At 43.5% G+C, this 22,806-nt stretch overlaps 1 protein-coding gene across 2 annotated transcripts in view; it reads right to left on the bottom strand.

Annotated features, from left to right (window-relative positions):
* The window catches only part of LOC111973672 (coronin-1C-A), a 73,613-nt gene that overhangs the window by 24,806 nt on the left and 26,001 nt on the right, over positions 1 to 22,806 (bottom strand). For both annotated transcript variants that reach the window (XM_024001044.2, XM_024001045.2), the window contains one exon: positions 5,941 to 6,140. In XM_024001044.2, the coding sequence (XP_023856812.1) occupies positions 5,941 to 6,140 (200 nt within the window). The remainder of the gene's footprint in view (positions 1 to 5,940; positions 6,141 to 22,806) is intronic.

Below are 22,806 nucleotides of genomic sequence, written 5' to 3' on the forward strand. Positions count from 1 at the left end.
GCCTACACGGCGGACCGGGAGATGTGTGGCTAAATCGAGAGCGCCTACTGCACTGGCCAATCGGATAGCTCAAATCACCGTGCCTTCCTACAGTTTCCACAACCCCGGCCACAGAAAATGTTGATACTAGCCGACGTGAGATTCCTTAACTTTTAAACCCATGACCAGAGAAAGACTCAAAGAATACAGCTAAGAGCTGTTTTTATGAGTGAGTTCATGTCCACGTTTAATTCAGCACGGTCACTGTTTTTATTCAACACTACAACAAAATATAACAGGCTTCTCTACTTGCAATGAATGAGTAGCCAAGTGTATCGATAGCCCTGTGTTTTTAATATTAGCAGCTTGTTCTGCCTATTTTAAGATCGAGGAGTATTTTGTCAAAGTATCTGGTCAAAGGAACAATGTGAATTTGTGCCCGAGGCAGATGCTACTTGAGTTTCACCATAAGGTGGAAGACTGTCCCCTCGCTCTGGTCTGTCTCACCGGAGGAAAGGAGAGAGCATGGACCGTGAGAGACGGACCCTCTGCTGCTCTCACCCTCTCGCCGCTGAGACTAATGCCATGTTCAAAACAACTGGGAACTCTGAAATCTCCGACTTCCCATTTCAGTGCGTTAAAGAAAACTGGGAGCTCGAAAAAATATATGTTTTTAACTGTCATCCAATTCGGAAACTCTTACTAATAATACAAATTTGCAACAAGCAAGCATAGTCCTAAACCTTCGATTAGAAAACCAATGACACTAATAGTCCCTACTAACCAACAGAACATGGCAATGAGACACCACTTGATTCAACAATCTCTCATCTAGGTCCCTCTCACCTCACCAGCCTATCCCTGAAATCACAGAGAACTGGCAATGCTAGCAGCCAATGGAAAGGCAGAGAGGAAATGGTCCTGGTAGGCCGTCATGCGGGGAGCAGTGAATGGCCATATATGGTCAAATCTGCAGTCAGCAGGGCAGCGGCAGCAGTGGTGACAGCAGTAGCAGAATAGGGATCCTGGAATAAAGATTGAGCAGTGGGGGGAAGACCCTTATAATACCACCCTTTGCATGTGTAAGACTTAGGGTGTGTGTGTGTGTGTGTGTGTGTGTGTGTGTGTGTGTGTGTGTGTGTGTGTGTGTGTGTGTGTGTGTGTGTGTGTGAAAAAGTACTTATTTGTGTGAGCACAGTCCACACACCCAGGGATTTCTGATGCTAAAAGATTGATGATTGGTCCAAACAGAACATGGTCAAATATGAGTGTTTGAACCACTGGTTTAGAACATGAGCCCATATACAAAGGAGTGCCCATATTGTAGTTTTAGCCCAAAAGATCACCAGAATGGACAGAATAAACCTATTGCCTCAATACGTCTGAATAACTGTCTTTTAACACAAGGACACTGTACATGGAAAATAGCCAGTCACCAAGAAGAATTCAACAAGTTCCTGCTTGACTGAATCAAAATGAGGGATTCCAAGGCTTGGGAATATAAATCAGAACTTGTGGTTCATTGAGATATATCCCCTCTCCTCCAGAGTAGGGCCCGGCAGATTGAGAGGAATAAGCAGGAATGTCTCGCTGCACAGTTCCTACAGCATTCAGTCTCCCACTGCTTCCTCCATATGGAAATGAGGGAATAAATGACAGAGCGTCAGGCGCAGAGACAGAAAGGAGGAGATTGAAAGCATGAGGCTTGAAGACCACATGCGTTTAGTCAGACARGTCCCCCATCTGTCCTGACAGGACACAATGCAGCCAAAGAGGCAGGCAGCAACAACGAGGTGCTAAGTCAACCTGGCCTGCTACAGGATCCCCCTCCTACACACAGAACCACGAGACAGAGAAACACAGACGGCAGACCCAGCCCATCCCTGCGCTAGACTGACCAATAGCACAGGCCCCAGCCCAAGTCACAGGCCAAGACCCATCACCGTCGGGCCTCACACACAGCATCGCTCCACAAGCTCAAGCCAACGTGTCCGAGCACACTCACACTTAAGACAATAGGCAAAGTGCCAGGAAAGTATTGGGTGTGAATCTAAAAGCCCATTTGTCAAAGCTCAAACCTAAAGTTATTTGGAGGGTTGCTGTGGTTCTTCTGACTTATCACCAACAATACTGGATGTGGATGGGGAGGTAGAACATATGAAGATAAGAGCCACAAAGTGCATATCAGAAGGTTCATATTCTGGGGGTTGGATCCCCCCCACCCCAGCAGGCCGAATGGGCCTGGCTGGGAGTAGGCCTGGGACAAAGGCCCGGAGCAGCTGGCTGCCCACACAGACTGGGAACAGCACAGCACGGGCAGATGGGCCAGCCAGACAGATGCACTGTCACATGGGCTATAGTGTGAGTAGGTGTGTGACCCAGCAAAAGAGCAGAGAAGGCAGTCTGTGTGTCAGACAGATATACGTAGACAAATTGATCTGAACCCTGCAATGAGGCTGAGAGGTTACAGGCTACCTCTGAACATCATGGTGTGTAGGGGTTGAGTCCCAGTCCAACAGCCATTTACAACCCTGAAACTGCAGTGTTTATATTAATGCAGTCTAACTTCTCTGTTGGCAGAGTAATATTTTCCACACTGCCATAGAGATTCGTGTTCTCTAAGCTTATATGGAGATAGCAGCCAGATGGACCCGTCCTTTCTCTAAAAGATTACTGTCCCGTTTCATTTTGACATATTGTGGAAACAAAAGCCACAAGCCAAATATTTCAAAACACAAAATGCCAATTTGAAACAATATTAAACTCTTCTTACTTAGAGTTTCAGCGCATGGCCTGTTGATAGGACATTAAAAGAAAATCTCCACACGATTCCAAGGAGATTAGTCCATGCAGCTGTAACAGTGTTACTTCCGTCCCTCTCCTCGCCCCAACCTGGGCTCGAACCAGGGACCCTCAACACATCAAACTGCCTCCCACAAAGCATCGTTACCTATCGCTGCACAAAAGATGCTGCCCTTGCAGACCAAGGTAAACAACTACTTCGAGGTCTAAGAGCGAGTGACGTTACCGATTAAAACGATACTAGCGCGCACCGCTAACTAGCTAGCCATTTCACACCAGTTACACTGCCAGCCAGATCTGAAAACAAAAGTTTTTTTTTTTTTACACATAGCCTAAGGAAATTACCCTTTAATCTGCGCATAAAGCCATCACGCTCTCCGTCCACTTTTAATCCACCAGTCAAAGCAGACGATGTTCTGCCAACACACACTTACTGTACAAAGTCAGAGACAAGCCCACAGCAGAATCATCTGTCAGAAGTCAGAGAATCAGAAGCAGATCTGGGACCTGGGAGTGGGACAGGAAGGCGGAAGCTGTATTGTAAAGCTGTGTCAAAGCCAGAGTCAGATGACAAGGCCCACTGCCTTGCTCACAGACCTGTCAACATCAGACAGACAGACACATAAATCACTTACTGTATGTCACATAGGGTATATATCAAGCCTTGGTTGGCTGGCTGACACTGTGGCACTGCTGGACCAGAAAAATAGTAACACCACCAAGCAGTGTGTTTGCGCGCATGTTTGTGTGCGTGCGTGTATGTCTGGTGCAGCCAGACATATACTAAACACTAATGACAATGTAATAACACCTAATGGGGTTACTGCGGGACATTCCAGACCAGAGTGCCCCCCCCACGCCCACCCCCACCCCCGTTGGGTTCAACGAGTGTCTGACCTAAGTGGTCTGAGCTCTTCAAGGACCCTTATATGGAGGTGAGCAGCACAGGGAGATTCCGTCCCCAGAGGCCTTTGGTTCAGTTTGTGTTGTACACAACGCTATGATAAATGAGAGAGCCAGCCAGCCTATGTGAGGTTTCCTAACCCTCAACTCAGGGAGAGCTGACAATCATCCCAGTGGTACAGACACTAACATTGTTCTCCCTGTCACGAAATCTGAAATGCAAATGTTTATTTACTGTATGCAAAACAGACATTTTCACTGGAAAACCACCTTGCTGCTACAAAAGGGCAAAGCTGAAAGCAAAAGCTTGTCTGGATGGCCTTTGCTGTCCATGTGGAGTACCCTAGCTTCCAAAGGCACTGTAACACTCCCCGCCCTGTCCTCCTTGGTCCCCATGTATGCATTCATATTGTGTCCATGTCTCAGACGTCATCTCCTCCTCATCCTGCTTGTATCAAATATCTGACGCCAGTTTGGATGATTTCCTCTGAAAATACCCTAACACCCCTAAAGTAATATGATCCTCTTACATCATCGCCACTTTAACGACACTATGACACGTGTCATCCCACCACGGAGGACGTAGGCGAAAGCCAACAGGCAAAAAGAAGAATAAAGGTGGATGATAGCTGCTACAGCATCCTACGGTACTGTTTTGTCCCTCCCTGAGCAAAGACGATAAATGAGATATGAGAATGAACTGTGAATCTTTTAAGACTGGGTCATTTAGAGTCCCGTCATTAAAGCTGAATTGCCTCTGGGCTGACAGGAGCTTCTTTCTGTTCAAAATGTAGAAGAGGTGAAAAAAAGACTTGTCACTATTAAGAGAATGAGTTGATACAGAGACAGCACTAATAGACCCCTTTCCAGTACACACTTACGTCACGCACGACTCTTGGCTGCAGTAAGAAAGCCATCTCTGCCATTCAACATAGACTAGATTTACGTTATTACTCCTAAACAAAAATCACTTTTTGGGGTCTCATACGCTTACAATGAAGCTCTGATTCTTGCTTGAACAGTCTAAGATTATAATTTGCTTGTGATCTTTGCAAAATAAATGATGGCTGCAGCAGTTGTTAGCTAGAATGCTAACGCTCACTGACATAGGCTGTAGCAAAAGCTAGCCAAAGAGCCATTTGACTGGGTGAAGTGTATATTTTTTTATTTAACTAGGCAAGTCAGTTAAGAACAAATTCTTATTTTCAATGACAGCCTAGGAACAGTGGGTTAACTGCCTTGTTCAGGGGCAGAACGACAGATTTTTACCTTGTCAGCTCGGGGATTCGATCTTGCAACCTTTCGGTTACTAGTCCAACGCTCTAACCACTAGACAACCTGCCGCCCCACAAGTATAATGCAGTTGGTTTACGATGACAAACATTATATTAAGCAGAACATTCATACGCACCTTAAAATCCAAAAGTAGCTGGAAACGCACTCATAAGCAACATGTACAGAGGCTGTTTTTTGCTGGCGTTCTACAAGAACTCCCCTGTGTTCTGCCAACAACTTGCACGCATCCCCCTCGTGCGGCAATGTTTGTAAACACAGAAATGTCTCTATAGGATCTTCCCCAGAATATAGAGTTTTGTACCAAAGTGTCAGTCTCCCACATCTGGGCCAGTCAGTCTGCAGTCTCTCTCCACTGACCACCACAAGCAGGTACTGCTGCCTGCACTGCTTAGCAACCCAGCCTGTCAAAATCCATCTTCATCTCACCCACTCAGCCAGGCCACCAGAGACCACAGTCACGCAGCTAGAAATCCCCTCYTCCTCCCTGTCCTCAACCACAGCCTGAAACATGCCTCCGTGATGCTGCTACTTCTTCCTCATGAATGATTAAGGAAAATATGACCGCACACAAAAAGTTGTGTTTTTAAACTGCACGGTTGGAATTTGTAGGTGGCCAATGTGTGATTTCCCCTGGGTGTGTGAGTGTCTATGTCAGCAGTAAATTGTGCTGTGTGTGACATGCCTGGTTGTTCCCGGCAGACAGGGCGTGTTGAAACCCAGGGAGCGTTGAAAGCCTGGCCCAGGCCTAAGTGTGTGGGATGGAGCAGGGTTGAAGTATGTTTCAAAGCCACAGACAGTGAGGATAGGTCAAACTAGGCCATAGTCCGAATCTGTTCAGGCAGCAAGTGCACATGCCCATATGAATGTAGAAACCCTCTGTCGCTTGACATAAGTTTCCTTGTGAAACCCACTGACAGATCCACACAATGCAGTGTTTATAGTCAATAATCCCAGACTCACCTTGTGAAGAGGGAGGACCAGGAAGGCCCCGCCTCCGCTGGCCTCTATGATGATGGCGACAAACTTGGGGTTGACGGCGCAGAARGAGCTGTCCCATGTGACCCTCGACACTCTGATGTCGTCGTAGCACTGGTCATTCTTCAGCGCCTGGCCGAAGACATGACGGAATTTGCTCGCTCGCACGACTCGCCTGAACATATCTGGGCAGTGGACGGAAGGGGGGGTTAGAGAGAAAGTTGGGGTTTAGTTTCAGTGGTCACAGTCAAGGATATAAAAGACAAAGCCAAGCAAATTATTTTAGGATAAGAATCTAGGCCTATAAAATCTAATAACATGAAATGGAAATTCTTTCCCCTGGTTACTCTGAGCCCCATTCCCCTCCCAGATATGAGGCTCAGCCTCATATGCATCCCATACTGCACCCTAATCTCTAGGGATGGCAATTGCCAGGGACCTCCAGATATGATATCATCACSATACTTAGGTGCCGATACAATATGTATTGCGATATCTATACTGTAATTTTATTAAGATTCCATGTTCCAAACATATTACTCATATACTGCAGATGGACAAAGGGGAGCCATAAAAAGTTTTGATCAGTTATGGAAATAAATAAATAAAAGTGCTGAAAACAAACTGACTCCCTATTTCAAAAGAAGATGGAGAACAAGCTATGAAGGAAAAATACTGGAGTTTTGGTGCAGGTACAGCCAACTAGCGCAAAAATAATATTGTGATAGTCAAAACGAGACACGATAAAGTAAAAAAATGATATCCCGATATGTAACCGTATTGATCCCACCCCCATCATTACTATTCTCCATGGGCCCTGGTCAAAAGTAGTGCACTATATAGAGAAAAGGGTGCAATTTGGGACAAAAACTAACGTAAGGTTCTCCAGCAGCATTACAGTACAGACAGAGGKACCATGTGGCAGATCAGACTAACACTCCTTCCCCATTCCTCTGTCATACGACCAGGCTGACATTCAGCAGACACGAGCCAGCGTGGGAAAGTTAGAGTTGAGCAATGAGCATAACTGTATCATTCCTTTGATCCACCACCAGAAATACAAGAACTACGCCTACATTGGCTGTTGTGTACTTCCTCATACACTGGCAACGAGGAACCAGATAATTAGGGTAAACTTGCAGAGCGCTGAGAGTAGGGCTGGACGATAAATTCAAATTCCATGTTTTAGCGCGATGTTCCAAATGTCTATCGCACTAACAATTTTCTTTCCTTTTCCATTTGTAGGTGTATGTATTTTTGGTCTCGTCTCCTTCACCCCTTCTGTAAACTTTAACCACAGGTTCAAGTGTAATCACAGTCTAATAAAACCAAGAGATAAGTCTTGGCTTGACAGGGATTAAAGGGCATCTTCAACCTCTCAGATACAGTGCCGTGAAAAAAAGGCTTTGCCCCCTTTCTGATTCTCTATTTTTGATACTGAATGTTATCAGATCTTCAACCAAAACCTAATATTAGATAAAGGGAATGAGTTTACAAATAACATGTATTTTATTTCATTAACAAAGTTGACCAACACCCAATATCCGTGTGTGAAAAAGTAATTGCCCCTTACACTAGGGCTGGGCGATATACCGTATTTTACTATACACCAGTATTTATGCACGAACTGGTTTGGGTTTTTACCTTGCCTTCTATAACGGTATTTGAATGTTTGGTTTGTTATATGTGATACGCTGTGTGTAACATCCATTTTTATAGTTTACTCAGTCATCCCTCTCCGCGCTCTCTCTCCATGTCGCTTTCCACAGACCTAGACCCACCCCGTCACTCAAGAAGCACATTTGTTGTTGCTTGACCACGAGACACTGTCGTTCAGTCTGCATGGTCAATACAGCACAAACAACAATGCTGATGACAACAATGTTGTTTCCACTGTGATCTAAATATAAATCCACAAGTGTTCTATAATTACAATATTAGTTTGTGTTTCTTACATTTGCAAACAGCTAGTTTGTATTTTCTTAGCAAGTTAAGCTAAATCGTGTTAGCCACTAATGCTAATCACTAGTTAGCTGGCTAGCTATACTAGCTAATAAAAGTACTGAGTCAGAGCAAACGTAGCTAGCTAATACAGCCTGATACCAGTACTGGTGGAGGCTTAAATCAGCATGTCGTTTGTGCAACAGTATCTTCTAAATCAAAGAGGAATAGACAAAGCATGAATATGTTGGCTATATGAATAAAGATTTAATGAAGCCAAAGATTATAGGGTCCCCTAAGACACTGTTAACTAACCTCCAGACGAGCTTCAATGCCAAACAACTCTCCTTCTGTGGCCTCCAACTGCTCTTAAATGCAAGTAAAACTAAATGCATGCTCTTCAACCGATCGCTGCCCGCCCGTCCAGCATCAATACTCTGGACGGTTCTGACTTAGAATATGTGGACAACTACAAATACCTAGGTGTCTGGTTAGACTGTAAATTCTACTTCCAGACTCACATTAAGCATCTCCAATCCAAATTTAAATCTAGAATAAACCTCCTACTTCTCAACAAAGCATCCTTCACTTATGCTGCCAAACATACCCTCGTAAAACTGACCATCCTATCAATCCTCGCCTATGTCATTTACAAAATAGCTTCCAACACTCTACTCAACAAATTGGATGCAGTGTTTCACAGTGCCATCCGTTTTGTCACCAAAGCCCTATATACTACCCACCACTGCGACCTGTACTCTCTCGTTGGCTGGCCCTTGCTTCATACGTGTCGCCAAACCCACTGGCTCCAGGTCATCTACAAGTCTCCGCTAGGTAAAGCCCCACCTTATCTCAGCTCACTGGTTACCATAGCAACACCCGTAGCACGCGCTCCAGCAGGTACATTTCACTGGTCACCCCCAAAGCCAACTCCTGCTTTGACTGCCTCTCCTTCCAGTTCTCTGCTGCCAATGACTGGAACGAACTGCAAAAATCACTGAAGCTGGAGACACATATCTCCCTCACTAGCTGTAAGCACCAGCTGTCAGAGCAGCTCACAGATCACTGCAACTGTACATAGCCCACCTGTAAATAGCCCATCCAACTAGCTCATCCCCATATTGTATTTCTCTCTACTCGCACATTCATCATTCCAGTGTTTAATTGCTATATTGTAATTACTTCGCCACCATGGCCTACTTATTGCCTTACCTCTCTTATCCTACCTCATTTGCACACACTGTATATAGACTTTGTCTATTGTATTATTGACTGTATGTTTGTTTATTCCATGTGTAACTATGTTGTTGTATGTGTCGAACTGCTTTGCTTTATCTTGGCCAGGTCGCAGTTGTAAATGAGAACTTGCTCTCAACTAGCCTACCTGGTTAAATAAAGGTAAAAAAATAAATACAAATTAAACCCTGAACATCACTTTGGATCCTACCCTGTCACAATAACTCATCCATGGCATTTTCATTCATTGTCATGTCAAACACTGTATTCAAAGTGCCCACTATTATTTATATTCTAAATATAGCATTATAATAAACATTCTATTTCCATGATTCCAAAAGCTCACCCAAGTGTTTTGATRGAAATCACAATTGCAACATTTGGTTAAAGGCATAGTATTTTTGCCCAAATCGTGGCAGTGTGGAAATTATCTCAAATGAGCGCAGAAAATGCAGAAATTYATGGAAACGCAGGAAATTATTTTAGGTTGAAGTTGAATTGAACAGTATAAAACATTCCAAATGGATAAAGACCCATTGAAAAAAAATAGAATAGGGTCACGCACTACTCAAAGAAAATGTAGAACTTTTATTAATCAAAAACATAAAATAAACGTCAAATACCSTCATAAATTWGAAAAATACCATATGATATTTTGGCCATATCGCCCAGCCCTACCTTACGCTCAATATCTGGTTGCGCCACCTTTAGCTGCAACGACCGCAACCAAATACTTCCTGTAGTTGTTGCTCAGTCTCACATTGCTGTGGAGCAATTTTGGCCCACTCTTGCATGCAGAACTGTTCTCACTTAGCAACATGTGGGTTTTCAAGCATGAACTTCTCGTTTCAAGTTCTGCCACAACATCTCAATTGGGATCGCTGTGGAGGAAGTGTGATGGTTTGGGGACGCTTTGCTGCCTCAGGATCTGGATGACTTGCCTGAATAAAAGGAACAATTAATTCAGCTCTGTATCAGAGAATTCTACAGGAGAACWTCAGGCCGTCGCTGAGTGGAAGCAGTTCTGCATGTAAAGGTGATTTAAATTGATGAATGACGATGGATTAATCTAGTCAGCAACCAGGAGATCAGACCCACACCAAGACCCTCCTCCTGCCACTCAACAGAGACAAAATATTGCTTTTCCACCCCACATGGACAACAAGCAGTTTCAACTCGCTATTTGCGTTTGAGCTGACATAAAATTGGTCGTACGGACACAGAAACACATTAAGACATTTTACTGTAATAGAGGAGAACTTAGCCTTTGTAATAATACCATTTATGTTTCAACTCCCAAATGTACAAGCAAGCTGACCCTACGGAGTATCAATGAACATGATTGTGGAAAATTAATGCTCAGTTTGTCACGAGCAGCACTGCGGTTAGTGATCAAAGCAAATTGTCACATGCTCCGAATACAACAGGTGTCGACATTACCGTGAAATGCTTACTTACAAGCCGTTAACGAACAGTGCAGAGTGAGGAAATATTTGCTAAAAGAAACTAAAGTTTTTAAAAAGTAACAACATAACAACAATAACAACAACAAGGCTATACACAGGGGGTACCGGTATCAAGTCAATGTACAGGGGTACGGGTTAGTCAAGGTAGTAGAGGGCATATGTAGAGTGTAGTGCTACGGGTCGAGTGAGTGTAGAGTTGATTGCTACGGGTCGGTAGTCATTTAGGCAGGTTACCTTGGCATTCTTGGGCACTGGGAATATGGTGGTTTGCTAGAAACATGTTGGTATTACAGACTCGGTCAGGGAGAGGTTGAAAATGTCAGTGAAGACACTTGTCAGTTGGTCAGCGCATGCTCCGAGTACACATCCTGATAATCCACCTGGCTCTGCGGCCTTGTGAATGTTTACCTATTTGAAAGGTCTTACATCAGCTATGGAGAGTGTGATCACACAGTCGTCCGTAACAGCTGGTGCTCTCATGCTTGCGTCAGTGTTGCTTGCCTCGAAGCACACACAGAAGTTATTTAGCTCATCTGGTAGGCTCATGTCATTGGTTGTGACATGGCTGGGCTTCCCTTTGTAATCCGTAATAGTTTGCAAGCCCTGTCACATCCGACGAGCATCAGAGCCAGTGTAGTACGGTTCTTAGTCCTGTATTGACGCTTTGCCTGTTTGATGGTTCGTCGGAGGTCATAGCGGGATTTATTATAAGTGTCCGGATTAGTGTCACGCTCCTTGAAAGCGGCAGCTTTACCCTCTAGCTCAGTGCGATGTTGCCTGTAATCGTCATCAAAGCACTTAATGATGAAGCCGTTGACTGGAGGTGGTATACTCCTCAATGCCATCAGATGAATCCCAGAACATATTCCAGTCTGTGCTAGCAAAACAGACTTGTAGCTTAGCATCTACGCCATCTAACTACTTCCGTATTAAGCGAGTCACTGGTATTCCCTGCTTTGGTTTTTGCTTGTAAGCAGAAATCAGGAGGATAGAATTATGGTCAMATTTGTTAAATGTAGGGTGAGCTTTGCACACGTTACTGAGTGTGGAGTAAAGGTGGTCTAGAGTTCTTTTTTTTCTGGTTGCAAATGTAACATGCTGGTAGAAACTCAGTAATTAGGCTTGTTCGTGAATAAACAGTTATTTTTGAACGGATCTTTTCGGTGAACGTTGGGAACTGAATCACATCGCTGTACATACAGCTACTAGTGTTTTTGTGGCTCAAAATAACAAATTACCTGCAAATAAATAAAAACAAATCTAAAGAGGGTGAATCCTCATTGCAGAAATCAATAGTGGGGAGAGTGCGTCATTCTGCTCCACACAGAGCGATCTATTTATTTATCCAGGTAAAAATGTATTTGAATGTGGATTTCACGATCTGATATAATGGAAGACCCCTTTTGGGGCTTTACATTGGAGATTAGCACATTTTCCTTGGTTCTAGATTGATTTTAAGCATTTTGAACGAGGAGCCATTTGGGAGCCTAATGAGCCGCAACGGAGGCTCACCGAAGACTAGGAAAGCCCATCACTAATTGCGGTACCAGGTACCGCTGGCAGCATTTTAGCCACAGACTTATGTACCTCGCTGTCTAGTCTGTTTTATATACTGAACAAAAATATGAAACTCAACATGTGAAGTGTTGGTCCCATGTTTCATGAGCTGAAATAAAAGATACCAGARATTTTTCATAAGCACAAAAAGGGTGAGCTAAGGAGTATTTCTGTCAGTATTAAAGCCCTTTTGTGGGGAAAAACTCATTCTGATTGGCTGGGCCTGGCTCCCCAGTTTCTGCACCCCTGGTCAGTCATGAGAAATCCATAGATTAGGACTTAATTCATGTATTTCTATTGACGGAATTCCTTATATGAACTGTTACTCATTCGAAACTTTGAAATTGTTGCGTTTATATTTTTGTTCAGTGTAAATGTGCAATGAGCATAAAATAAGCATTTGTGTAACAAATTGGCAACATTCTCATTCATGTAGCTGGTTCAGCTGAAATTCTCACCCAGTAATGAAGTCTGTTAGCAGATGAGGGAGCTTTGGAAAAAACACCTTTTCAAAAGTCAAATCTGAGCTGCCAATAAGCAGCAGCCTCCAAAAGCATGACGATAACCTATTACCAGGCAAAAGTAAATGGGCCACGTTGTCTTAGTTTTTAACTAGGCCTACAGTTCCTTTTGAAACAGAAAAGTGAATGCTGCCATCARTCCATCATTGACTGCAAAGAAAACAAAACCCACTGCTTGCAGACAGGTGTGATACTGCAGTGTGGGTCTGTTCTTCTGGCTGCTGATTAGATTAAGCCATCGTTGACATTCATCAATTTAAAATCACCTCTAGACCCGATTTGGCAACTAAACACTGACTTGACTTAACAGATCAAATACGGTGTTGCTGAGGCAACCAGGTAAGGGAGGAGAAATAAAGATATTCTCCGATAATTTCGTATACTTTTTAGCCAGTAGTTCTGAAAGTAGAGCCCACGAGCCAAAAGTGTGCACCACGTCATTGCGCGCTCTCTGGCACTACTGTGTGTGATTCTTATTATCTGTCACTCAAATGTTGAGGGGCTGAAGCTCATTGGCTAAACTAAATTGCTAGGGGGCTGGCCCACGTCGGGGTAAAGGTAGGGGAAAAGCAGCTTCCAGAAAACAGGCGCTTTTAAAGTAGGGATTTCGTGGCTAATTGAGGTAAGGCAGTAATTCTGCTCAGAGATTAGCCATGCATGAACTAAACATTGATACATCCAGCCCAAAACTGGAGCTTAAAAAAATAAAAAATTATAATAAAAAAAAATATATTAAAAAAAACTTAAGTCACCAAAAGGTACCAGAGCATGTCTAACAGTAACACACACAAAAACAAACCATTTGAGTGTGTGTGTTCTGAGAGACTGAGCAGAGCAAGGAGGAAGCTATAAGGAGGGTTATCATGCATGTATAGATAACATGATGCTTATTCAGCTTTTTCCACAGAAAACTCTCAGTGAAAAGTGATGCCATAACAGCGAGTGAGAGAAATACCATTACAGCTGTATGGAACAATATGGCCACAACAACACTTAGGCGAACGCTGCAAGATTTGTTCCATGCTCCTCTATGTCTTTTCACACAATATGATTGTGTGCTGCTGATATATAAACTGATTAAGTGAAAGAGAAAAGAAAACAGGTAATGTAAACAATCAAGCGTATTGTCCTGCCAAAAGCATAAACACACTGTAATGAGTGAGATCGGACAGGCATTAAGCCAACTGGGAGCTGTAGGGAATTAGCACAGAATTTAGACAGAAACTTGGAGAAAAAATGCCTAAAATGTCCTTAATGACGTTTTGGCATGGCGGCCATGTCAGCCTGCGCAGTTTGAGCCCTCTTGGTGTGGTCTGAAGGTTGAAGTTTGCCTAATACCCATCAGCTTTAGGTTCAGTCACAGCGGGCAGTTTTCCCCTTTTTCACACCGTCATGCCGAWCTAGACCGTACTGTACTAGCGCAGTAGGCCTACAGCTCCTCGAACCAAGCTGAGGACATACAAGACCCCAGTCTCGTATGTCCTCATTATCCAAGACTGAGGGAACACAGAGAGGAAACAGCCTGCTTACAGCAGACCAGTAGAGAGCATTGCAACAACCTGTATGAGTTTCCATCAAGCTGCCTGAACCTGCAGATTCCATACGGACAGCTTGCGATCCAATGCAGATCACACACACGCCAACTCCAGAAATAACACTATCTTAAGAAGGTATGATAAAGGAAGACATGTAGACGCCAGACATTTTAGTCCTCTATGGTGCCAAGATGTCAGTGTGGTAGAAATTATGCACAAAACAGCTTTATTCAGGAACAAACCGTGGCGTCCATGTTTAAAGGGAAGGAAATACTAATTTAGGCCCACTCCAAGTGTTCAATTAAAGACACTCTCCCCATACCGGGTTTGATGGCACCATATGGTCCCTTGGCTGAAGGAAGCCAACTCTAGAATGGGGAGGCAATCATTGACTGGTAGTCCACTGAACAGCAGAGCTCACCAGGGTCCTGGCTCAGTCAGAGCAGAGCCCGGTTGGTCCCCACAGTGTGTGAGGGACCATGGCTAAACAGTCAACTAAAATCAGTCTCGTTAGAGCGCATAGATGCCGAGTGGGTACATTTGATACCCGTTCCATTACGACAGAGGTACAGTTAAATAAATAAAAGTCAACAGGGTTCCTCTCCGTCTGCAGTGATTCATCTGCTGCTAACAGACAACACATTCCAGGTCTACTACACATCATACACAGATGGATGAGTAGGATGAAGCGATGCATGGATAATGAGCGTTTTGTTCCTGCAGTGACAGGACCTCCACCAGCAGAGCAGCCCCAGCTACCCTCCTGCTCATCACAGGCCTCGTCRGTCCAACCCAATGAACTATAGACCCCCCTCATAGTCAGACAAACATCCTGCTGTTCCAGTTTGGTCTCCACACTGGTCTGCCTGACCTGAATGCATAATGACCACAATCTCCATCCCTGGCGAGGAGCAATTCATGCTGGGACATTCTGCTATGTGTTACAGCCCCTGCATCAGAGGTCAATGCAGGGCCACGGCTACAGATATTGGCAGTTGGCAGATATGCTGCGAGCTAGGGGAGGCTGGGACATCTTTGACTGAGACAGCGAGAGCGAGGGTGGAGAAGCGTTTTCTCAGTTCAGTAAGGATGTGCTTGACAGGCTGGCTCTGTTTGGCCAAATGAACCAGTTGTCAGCTTTAGCCTAATTTGTGAGTCAGCCATCCCTATAGTTGAGACTTGGTCGAGACTGAACGCCCTGCCAAGTCACAGCAAGGTCTCCAGGCCATGTTTACAAACACTGAGACGCTGCTTAGCAACATCAGTAAAATACCAGCCAAGGAATGTTTAAAAACGTAACACATGAGAGAAGGTGCAGCCATAGACAAATAGCACAGTGAATTAAACCGTATGTCCATGAGTAGTATTTGAAGGCAAGCTGCTGTCAGATCAGTTCTGTTGAACAGGTACTATATCACATAGAGCGGAATGCACAACTTCATGCCATGAATTAGGCCTCACACTTTTCTCCAAACAAAAAGACAGGGAACGTTTTGATAAAAAGGCTATTTGACCTCTAAAACTAAGAAGAAAAAAAAGTTGTTTCATGGCAGTATGCAAACTTCTCCACACGTAAAAGAAAACATTGAAGGGGCTACATTAGGCTACTGCTCTGAGGACAACTGAGAGCCGGACTGGCAGTAGATTGGTGTGATATACAGTACCAGTCAAAAGTTTGGACACACCTACTCATTCAAGGGTTTTTCTTTATTTTTACCATTTTCTACATTATGTAATAGTGAAGACTTCAAAACTATGAAAAATACATTTGGAATCATGTAATAACCCAAAAAGTYTTAAGCAAATCAAAATATATTTTATATTTGAGATTCTTCAAACAGCCACCCTTTGCCTTGATGACAGCTTTGCACACAGCTTGGCATTCTCTCAACCAGCTTCACGAGGAATGCTTTTCCAACAGTCTTGAAGGAGTTCCAACATACGCGGAGCACTTGTTGGCTGCTTTTAATTCACTCCGTGGTTCAACTCATCTCAAACCATCTCAATTTGGTTGAGGTCGGGGGATTGTGGAGCCCAGGTCATCTGATGCAGCACTCCATCACTCTCCTTCTTGGTCAAATAGCCCTTACAAAGCCTGGAGGTGTGTTGGGTCATTGTCCTGTTGAAAAACAAAATGATAAGCCCAAACCAGATGGGATGGCGTATCGCTGCAGAATGCTGTGGTAGCCATGCTGGTTAAGTGTGCCTTGAACTCTAAATAAATCAGACAGTGTCACCAGCAAAGCACCCCCACACCATAACACCACCTCCTCTATGCTTCATGATGAGAAATACACATGCGGAGATCATCCGTTCACCCAAAAGACAACGACGGTCGGTTGGAACCAAAAATCTCACATTTGGACTCCAGACCAAAGGACAGATTTCCACCGGTCTAATGTCCATTGCTCATGTTTCTTGGCCCAAGCAAGTCTCTTCTTATTATTGGTGTCCTTTAGTAGTGGTTTCTTTGCAGCAARTCGACCATGAAGGCCTGATTCACACAGTCTCCTCTGAACAGTTGAGATGTGTCTGTTATTTGAATTCTGAAGCATTTATTAGCAATTTCTGAGGCTGGTAACTCTGCAGCAGAGGTAACTCTGGGTCTTCCATTCCTGTGGCGGTCCTCATGAGAGCCAGGGTCATCATTGCGCTTGATGGTTTTTGCGACTGRACTTGAAGAAACTTTKCAAATTTAAATTTTCCGTATTGACTGACCTTCATGTCATAAAGTAATGATGGACTGTATTTTCTCGTTGCTTATTTCAGCTGTTCTTGCCATAATATGGACCTGGTCTGTTACCAAATAGGGCTATGTTCTGTACACCCCCCTACATCGTCACAACACAACTGATTGGCTCAAACACATTGAGGAAAGAAATTCCACAAATTAACATTTAAGGCACACTGGGATTTTACAACTGTGGTATGTGACAGTGATAGCTAAGTGTGCGGGGGAGGTTAGGTGTGTAACAGAGCTCGGTCAGACAGTCTTGCATGACGGAACGCCGTAGCCTGGCTATCCTATCCTCTACAGGAGGATATCACATACTTCCTGCTCCACAAAGCATCCTCAGTCACCACTGGTGGTGAATAGATTAAATCAACCAGTTTCCAGGCTGGACCTGCACTACTGTATTCAGTCCTAAAGGGGTCTCATTGAATGCATACGTCAATGTTCACAAATACAATAGAGCACCAACATGAGTAGAGGTACTGATGCTTGATAGGTTAAAGTGATCCTMTGGGATTTTGACAATGAGGCCCTAAACTTCCTCATACTGGACAGACATAAAAGTGGTAACCACGAGTTCATCAGACTCTGGGGAAGTAGATAAAGAGCCTCATTGCCAAAATCCCAAAGGATCCCTGTAAAGGTTAGCCAGGGCTGGGTTCTCCGATAGCGATGGAACATAGGCTTACGAGTGTTTAATTGATGCATCGTTCCTACAATGGCCGAAGATATAACATGTTTCCCAAAACACCACGCGGACAGAACCTTCGCTAAGTGCATCGTTGAAGTATGTGTCAAAACTGATAGGATTGAAAGATAAAGCTGATCCGAGAGCAGCGCTCTCTATTAAAATATTGCTTWAACATTATAACTATTCCACAATACTGATGACAGATCAGCTCCGAGCTGCATCAAGCTAACTAGTGGCAAGAGCCGACCAGAGTCTGGGCCTCATCTGCCTAGTAACCCCACCAGCTGGGCYACAGAGGGTTGTTACCAATCTGAGTCTCAGCCATGTGTCACTGTTCCTGAGGGTGCCTTGTCATTCCCTCTACTGTCTCCTGGGTCATGTGGTTCACTGATCGTAGAACAGGCCAGTCAGATCACAGGGGAGGGGTCGACCTACCCGTCTCCTTGACACCCAGCAGGGCTGAGACTGATGTTGAGAGACAGAAAGGAGGACCACCAAGGATCACACCATGGCTTTGGCTGCCACTGATAGGCCAGGACCCTCAGCCTAAGGAAATGATTAGCAGGAAATGGAACCAGTGTGACTTTTTTGAATCCTTCCCTGCATACCACTACTCCCCCCACACACACAGAGAGAGTTTGAGGGATAACCTGTATTGATTTCAGTTAAAGCTGCAAAATGCAGAAAATCTGAATTTCCTGGTTGCTCAAATTTTAATATTTTGCGACTAAACAAGCTGTCGTTGTGTAGAYAATCATTGTGCCATCTAAACCGCTGTGAAATATATTTTCTATTACCCAAAATATTGTATTTTCAGTTTGAAGCTGGTGTCCAAAACAGAAAGTAAAAGACAAAAACCAAACTTAARGGGAAGAATAGAAATAGTGTGCATAGAACAGAGCCGCTTCTTAAACTTSCTTTCAATGAGAATGACAGATCTATAACTCWGATTTTTATGTGAATTTGATCAGGTCGCCCAAAAAGTTACATATTGCAGATTAATGTTGCACAGCTCTTTCTGAGTGGTAAACTGAATGGGTTACATGCCAGAACACACCTGATATTTTATCTGTTTCCAGTTACTTCCTTACAGATATATGATAACTAAGAGTTTCACACTTCTCTTACCTGTCCATGCAGGCCCCCTGTCCTGTGTCAGTGTCACACAAAGTGCCTTATGAACCAGGGAAAAGAATGCACACAGAGAGAACTGGCAAAATGTCACCGACAGACATGGCAGCTCTGCTTCTAGCTTCTAAGAAACTTTGTAGTGTTTTGGGGGGGGGGGGGGGGGGGGGTTGTGAATTGTTAGATATTACTGCACTGTTGGAGCTAGGAGCACAAGCATTTTGCTACACCCGCAACAACATCTGCTAAATATATGTGTATGTGACCAATAAAATTTGATTTGACCGAGTATAGCATGTGAAGTAAAATCAGTTATAACTGAAAAATTCAGCCTATTCCCCCTTTCCTTGAGAGCACAGAGTTAGAGGACTCCTCTCCCCTCCACCAAACAGTCAAAGAGGAGTGCTGGGGAGTGGGGACTGCTGCCTTCTATTAAACCAAGGCACATTGTTATGCTCTGACATAAGGCTGGGAAGCAGTTACTGAAAAGAGGTGAAGAGAGTCAAAAAGAGGAGCGCGAGACCTTGTAGTTGCCCGGAGAGAACGCCTTTTATTTCCCTTGCAGCTCAGTCACAATCTAACACCATACATGGTTYTGTTCATGCATCACAATTAGGCCTACTACTACTACAGGTTGTTTTCTGCATAGAAATTCTCGGGCAGGCAGCCTATTGTCTGAACAGTAAAACTAATTTGGGATGGAATAAGGTTCCGTTTAAACTTAAGACTAAAGCCAGACAGATGTAGAAAATATCAAATGGACCTATTTATTTTGAAATAAGATCATCTTTYAGAACTAACAAGTCACCAAAATAAAAGCAAGACGAGAATTTAAAATCCCTATTTATTTTTTTTTACAATGTTTGAGTCACTCAGCATACGGCATGGCATAATGTATTATTGCAGGAAATAGGCTTTAAAACATCTACATTTTGTCACTGCGGCTAAAAGGAGAGCCTCAAATTTCCAGTCAGTGATTGCACCATTGGCCACGCCCATGATCACACCCCCTATCACACCCCATTTTGATGCAGAAGAAAACCCGGTTCTAACAGCATGGTTACCTCATTCTGTCTACGGTTATCAGTGCAAAAACTGGTTTGTCAATAAGAAGCCTGCCACACTAATACGGCCCCACCCAGACAATGTTCCACAGGGATCGCTGCAAAACAATACAAACAAGGAAATAGAGACKGTATCAGTCTGAGGTAAAGGTTGGTTTACTGATCAATCTGAATCCTGAGTAAAGGGAAATTGTACACAGACAGGGAAATGAGGAGGAAGGGCCATATCCTGTTTGATCCCAATCCCCCCACCCACACTGACAGATCAGGTCAGCATCCTCTCTGCTTTAAAGTCCCATCATGCCTCTCCCTCTACCTGTGAGAGCCACTGACAATATAAGACAAGGGACTTTAAAAAGTACATGGTACAGTACATGGGGTATTGGCAGGAGGTCAACCAAAGCCAAGGTGAACAATGTCAATCCAAATAGAATTCACAATTTTCTTTCAACATACCGTCACTACATAGTGGTTACTTGGGAACCAGACCGGTGCTGATGTTATCAAGCACTCAATTTCATAGCTCACTGCAGGGATCCCAGCTAGATTTGACCAGGAAATCCCAACAACACACACAGGCTCTATGTGAAGAAGCGAGGGGTAAAGTCAGCCAAGGAAAAAGATCAGAATTAGAAAAGGATCAAATATGATGGAACCACTTCATAACACACATCATCAACATTTGAATCTGTTCAATCACTAGGCTATATTCACATTTCACAACACACCTTGGTACTGATTCAAACTCAAGAGAAAAACTTGGCAAAAGTGGCCAATAAAATAGGACACATAAACAGAGGAAGAAAAAGAGCAATGACCATGTTTTTCAAACACCTGACATGTCAGAATTTAACCAGCAATGTGTGTGTTCTTTACAAGTTATGAAAGATGTTCCATTTGGTAATTTTGTCAATTGAAAGCTATTTGCCCAGAGGATACTAGTGATTTACAAAGTTAAGCAGAGAGAGCTTATTTTGTTGACAGATAATAGGCCTCGCTTCCTCAACTGACAGGACGAGCTAAACGGCTATGACATCTCAAGGAAAGCAATGTCACAACCTATTTGATGATGAAATGCATAATAACTACACCACATGCTATAGCTGTATGGTATTTGTTTGCCATCTGTTTGTCAGTGAGTGCACATTAAGTATCCCTAATTAAATAACTTACCAACAATTAACCACATAGCCACCACACTGGAGTGGAGGCCCCTCTCTTGCCACAGAGTCTGCCATCCATGTTGTCCCAATGCTTTTCTTTCTGTACCATCACCTCAATGCTCTCCATGTACTTTTGCCACACAAAACGCATGGAGAGATACCAAACATGAAATCCCTTTCCTGTAACCAAAGCCACAGTGAACTACTGTAATCAAATTCCATCTACATTCCACCGCTTTTCTTAAATGAGATAAGGTGCTGCTTTTTCACCCCTCTCTGCCCCTGGGTGACCATGTGGCCTGTGCTCTGCTTGTTGTAAAATACCATGCGGGRACAATGTCTGCAGCYCAGTTCAATGGAATGTTGAATTATTTTACAAAACATGGGACTGGGAGGACAAAGGCCAAGAATAATGTATCCTGRAAAATACAGACAAAGCCAGTGCAAAAAGACAAAAGACTGGAACTGCTCCACTCATTTCCCTACCTATCTAGGCTTGGACGAATCAGACATTCAAACGGCACATCAAATGTCAAGTAAGGACAAGGCAGCATTCGCCATTTCATCTTGTTTTTAAACTGGAACGTCAGAATCTGATACAGGATCTTGCCAGGGTCTAGCCTAAACTATAACAATGAAAGATGTAAAACGTCTCAAATGAAGGCCTTCGTCTAAGCATGTACTAATCCCACTTCATTCCAAGACTTGAGAGCCCACGCCACCAATCCTATAAAGCTACTTAAATCAGGACAGGCTTTAGACAGACCACCTAGGCCTAGGTTAAATGTTCCCATCACAGCACAGGATTTTAAAGTGCAAGGTTCTGTTGTGTTACATCCGCCAAGACAATGAACCCCAGTAAATGAGGTAAAAAATAAAAATAAAAAATAAGCTGTGGGCAATAGTTGTGATGAAACAATCATTAMTTTGACCAGAAGAATACACCACAGAAATCATGCTGAATGGTGTGCTCATCCAATCCGTGCATGATCCTGGTCACTTACCAAATAAGTCACATCTACAGTGCATCCAGAAAGTACTCACACCCCTTGACTTTTCCCACGTGTGTTAGAGTATTATGTATAGATCGTTGAATCCCACCTAAGTCAAAGTGAAAGAAACATTAACTTTTTGTTTCTTTTTTTACATCTTGATTACATGTTAGAATCATCTTTGGCAGCAATTACAGCTGTGTGAGTCTTTCTGGGTATGTCTTTAAGAGATGTGCACACCTGGATTGTACAATATTTGCACATTATTTTTTAAATTCTTCAAGTCCTGTCAAGTTGGTTGTTGATCATTGCTAGACAGGCATTTAAGTCTTGGCATAGATTTAAGCAGATTTAATTCAAAACCGTAACTAGGCCACTCAGAAACTTTCAACGTCATCTTGGTAAGCAACTCCAGTGTGTATTTGGACTTGTGTTTTAGGTTATTGCCCTGCTGAAAGGTGAATGGCTCCCAGTGTCTGTTGGAAAGCAGACAACCAGGTTTGACCTGTGCTTAGCTCTATTCAGTTTTAACTCCCTTGGTGATGACAAYCATACCCATAACATGATGCAGCCACCACCATGCTTATAAATATGAAGAGCGGTACTCAGAGAAGTGTTGTGTTGGATTTTCCCCAAACATTACACTTTGTATTCAGAGCATAGTTGATTTCTTTGCCACATTTTTTGCAGTTTAACTTTAGTGCTGTTTTGCAAACAGGAATATTTGTATTCTGTACAGGCTTCCTTTACACTCTCACTTAGGTTAGTATTGTGGAGTAACTACAATGCTGTTGGTCCATCCTCAGTTTCTCTCCTATCACAG

The sequence above is a fragment of the Salvelinus sp. IW2-2015 genome, linkage group LG15, assembly GCF_002910315.2.
Source record: "Salvelinus sp. IW2-2015 linkage group LG15, ASM291031v2, whole genome shotgun sequence".
NCBI classification, from domain to species: domain Eukaryota; kingdom Metazoa; phylum Chordata; class Actinopteri; order Salmoniformes; family Salmonidae; genus Salvelinus; species Salvelinus sp. IW2-2015.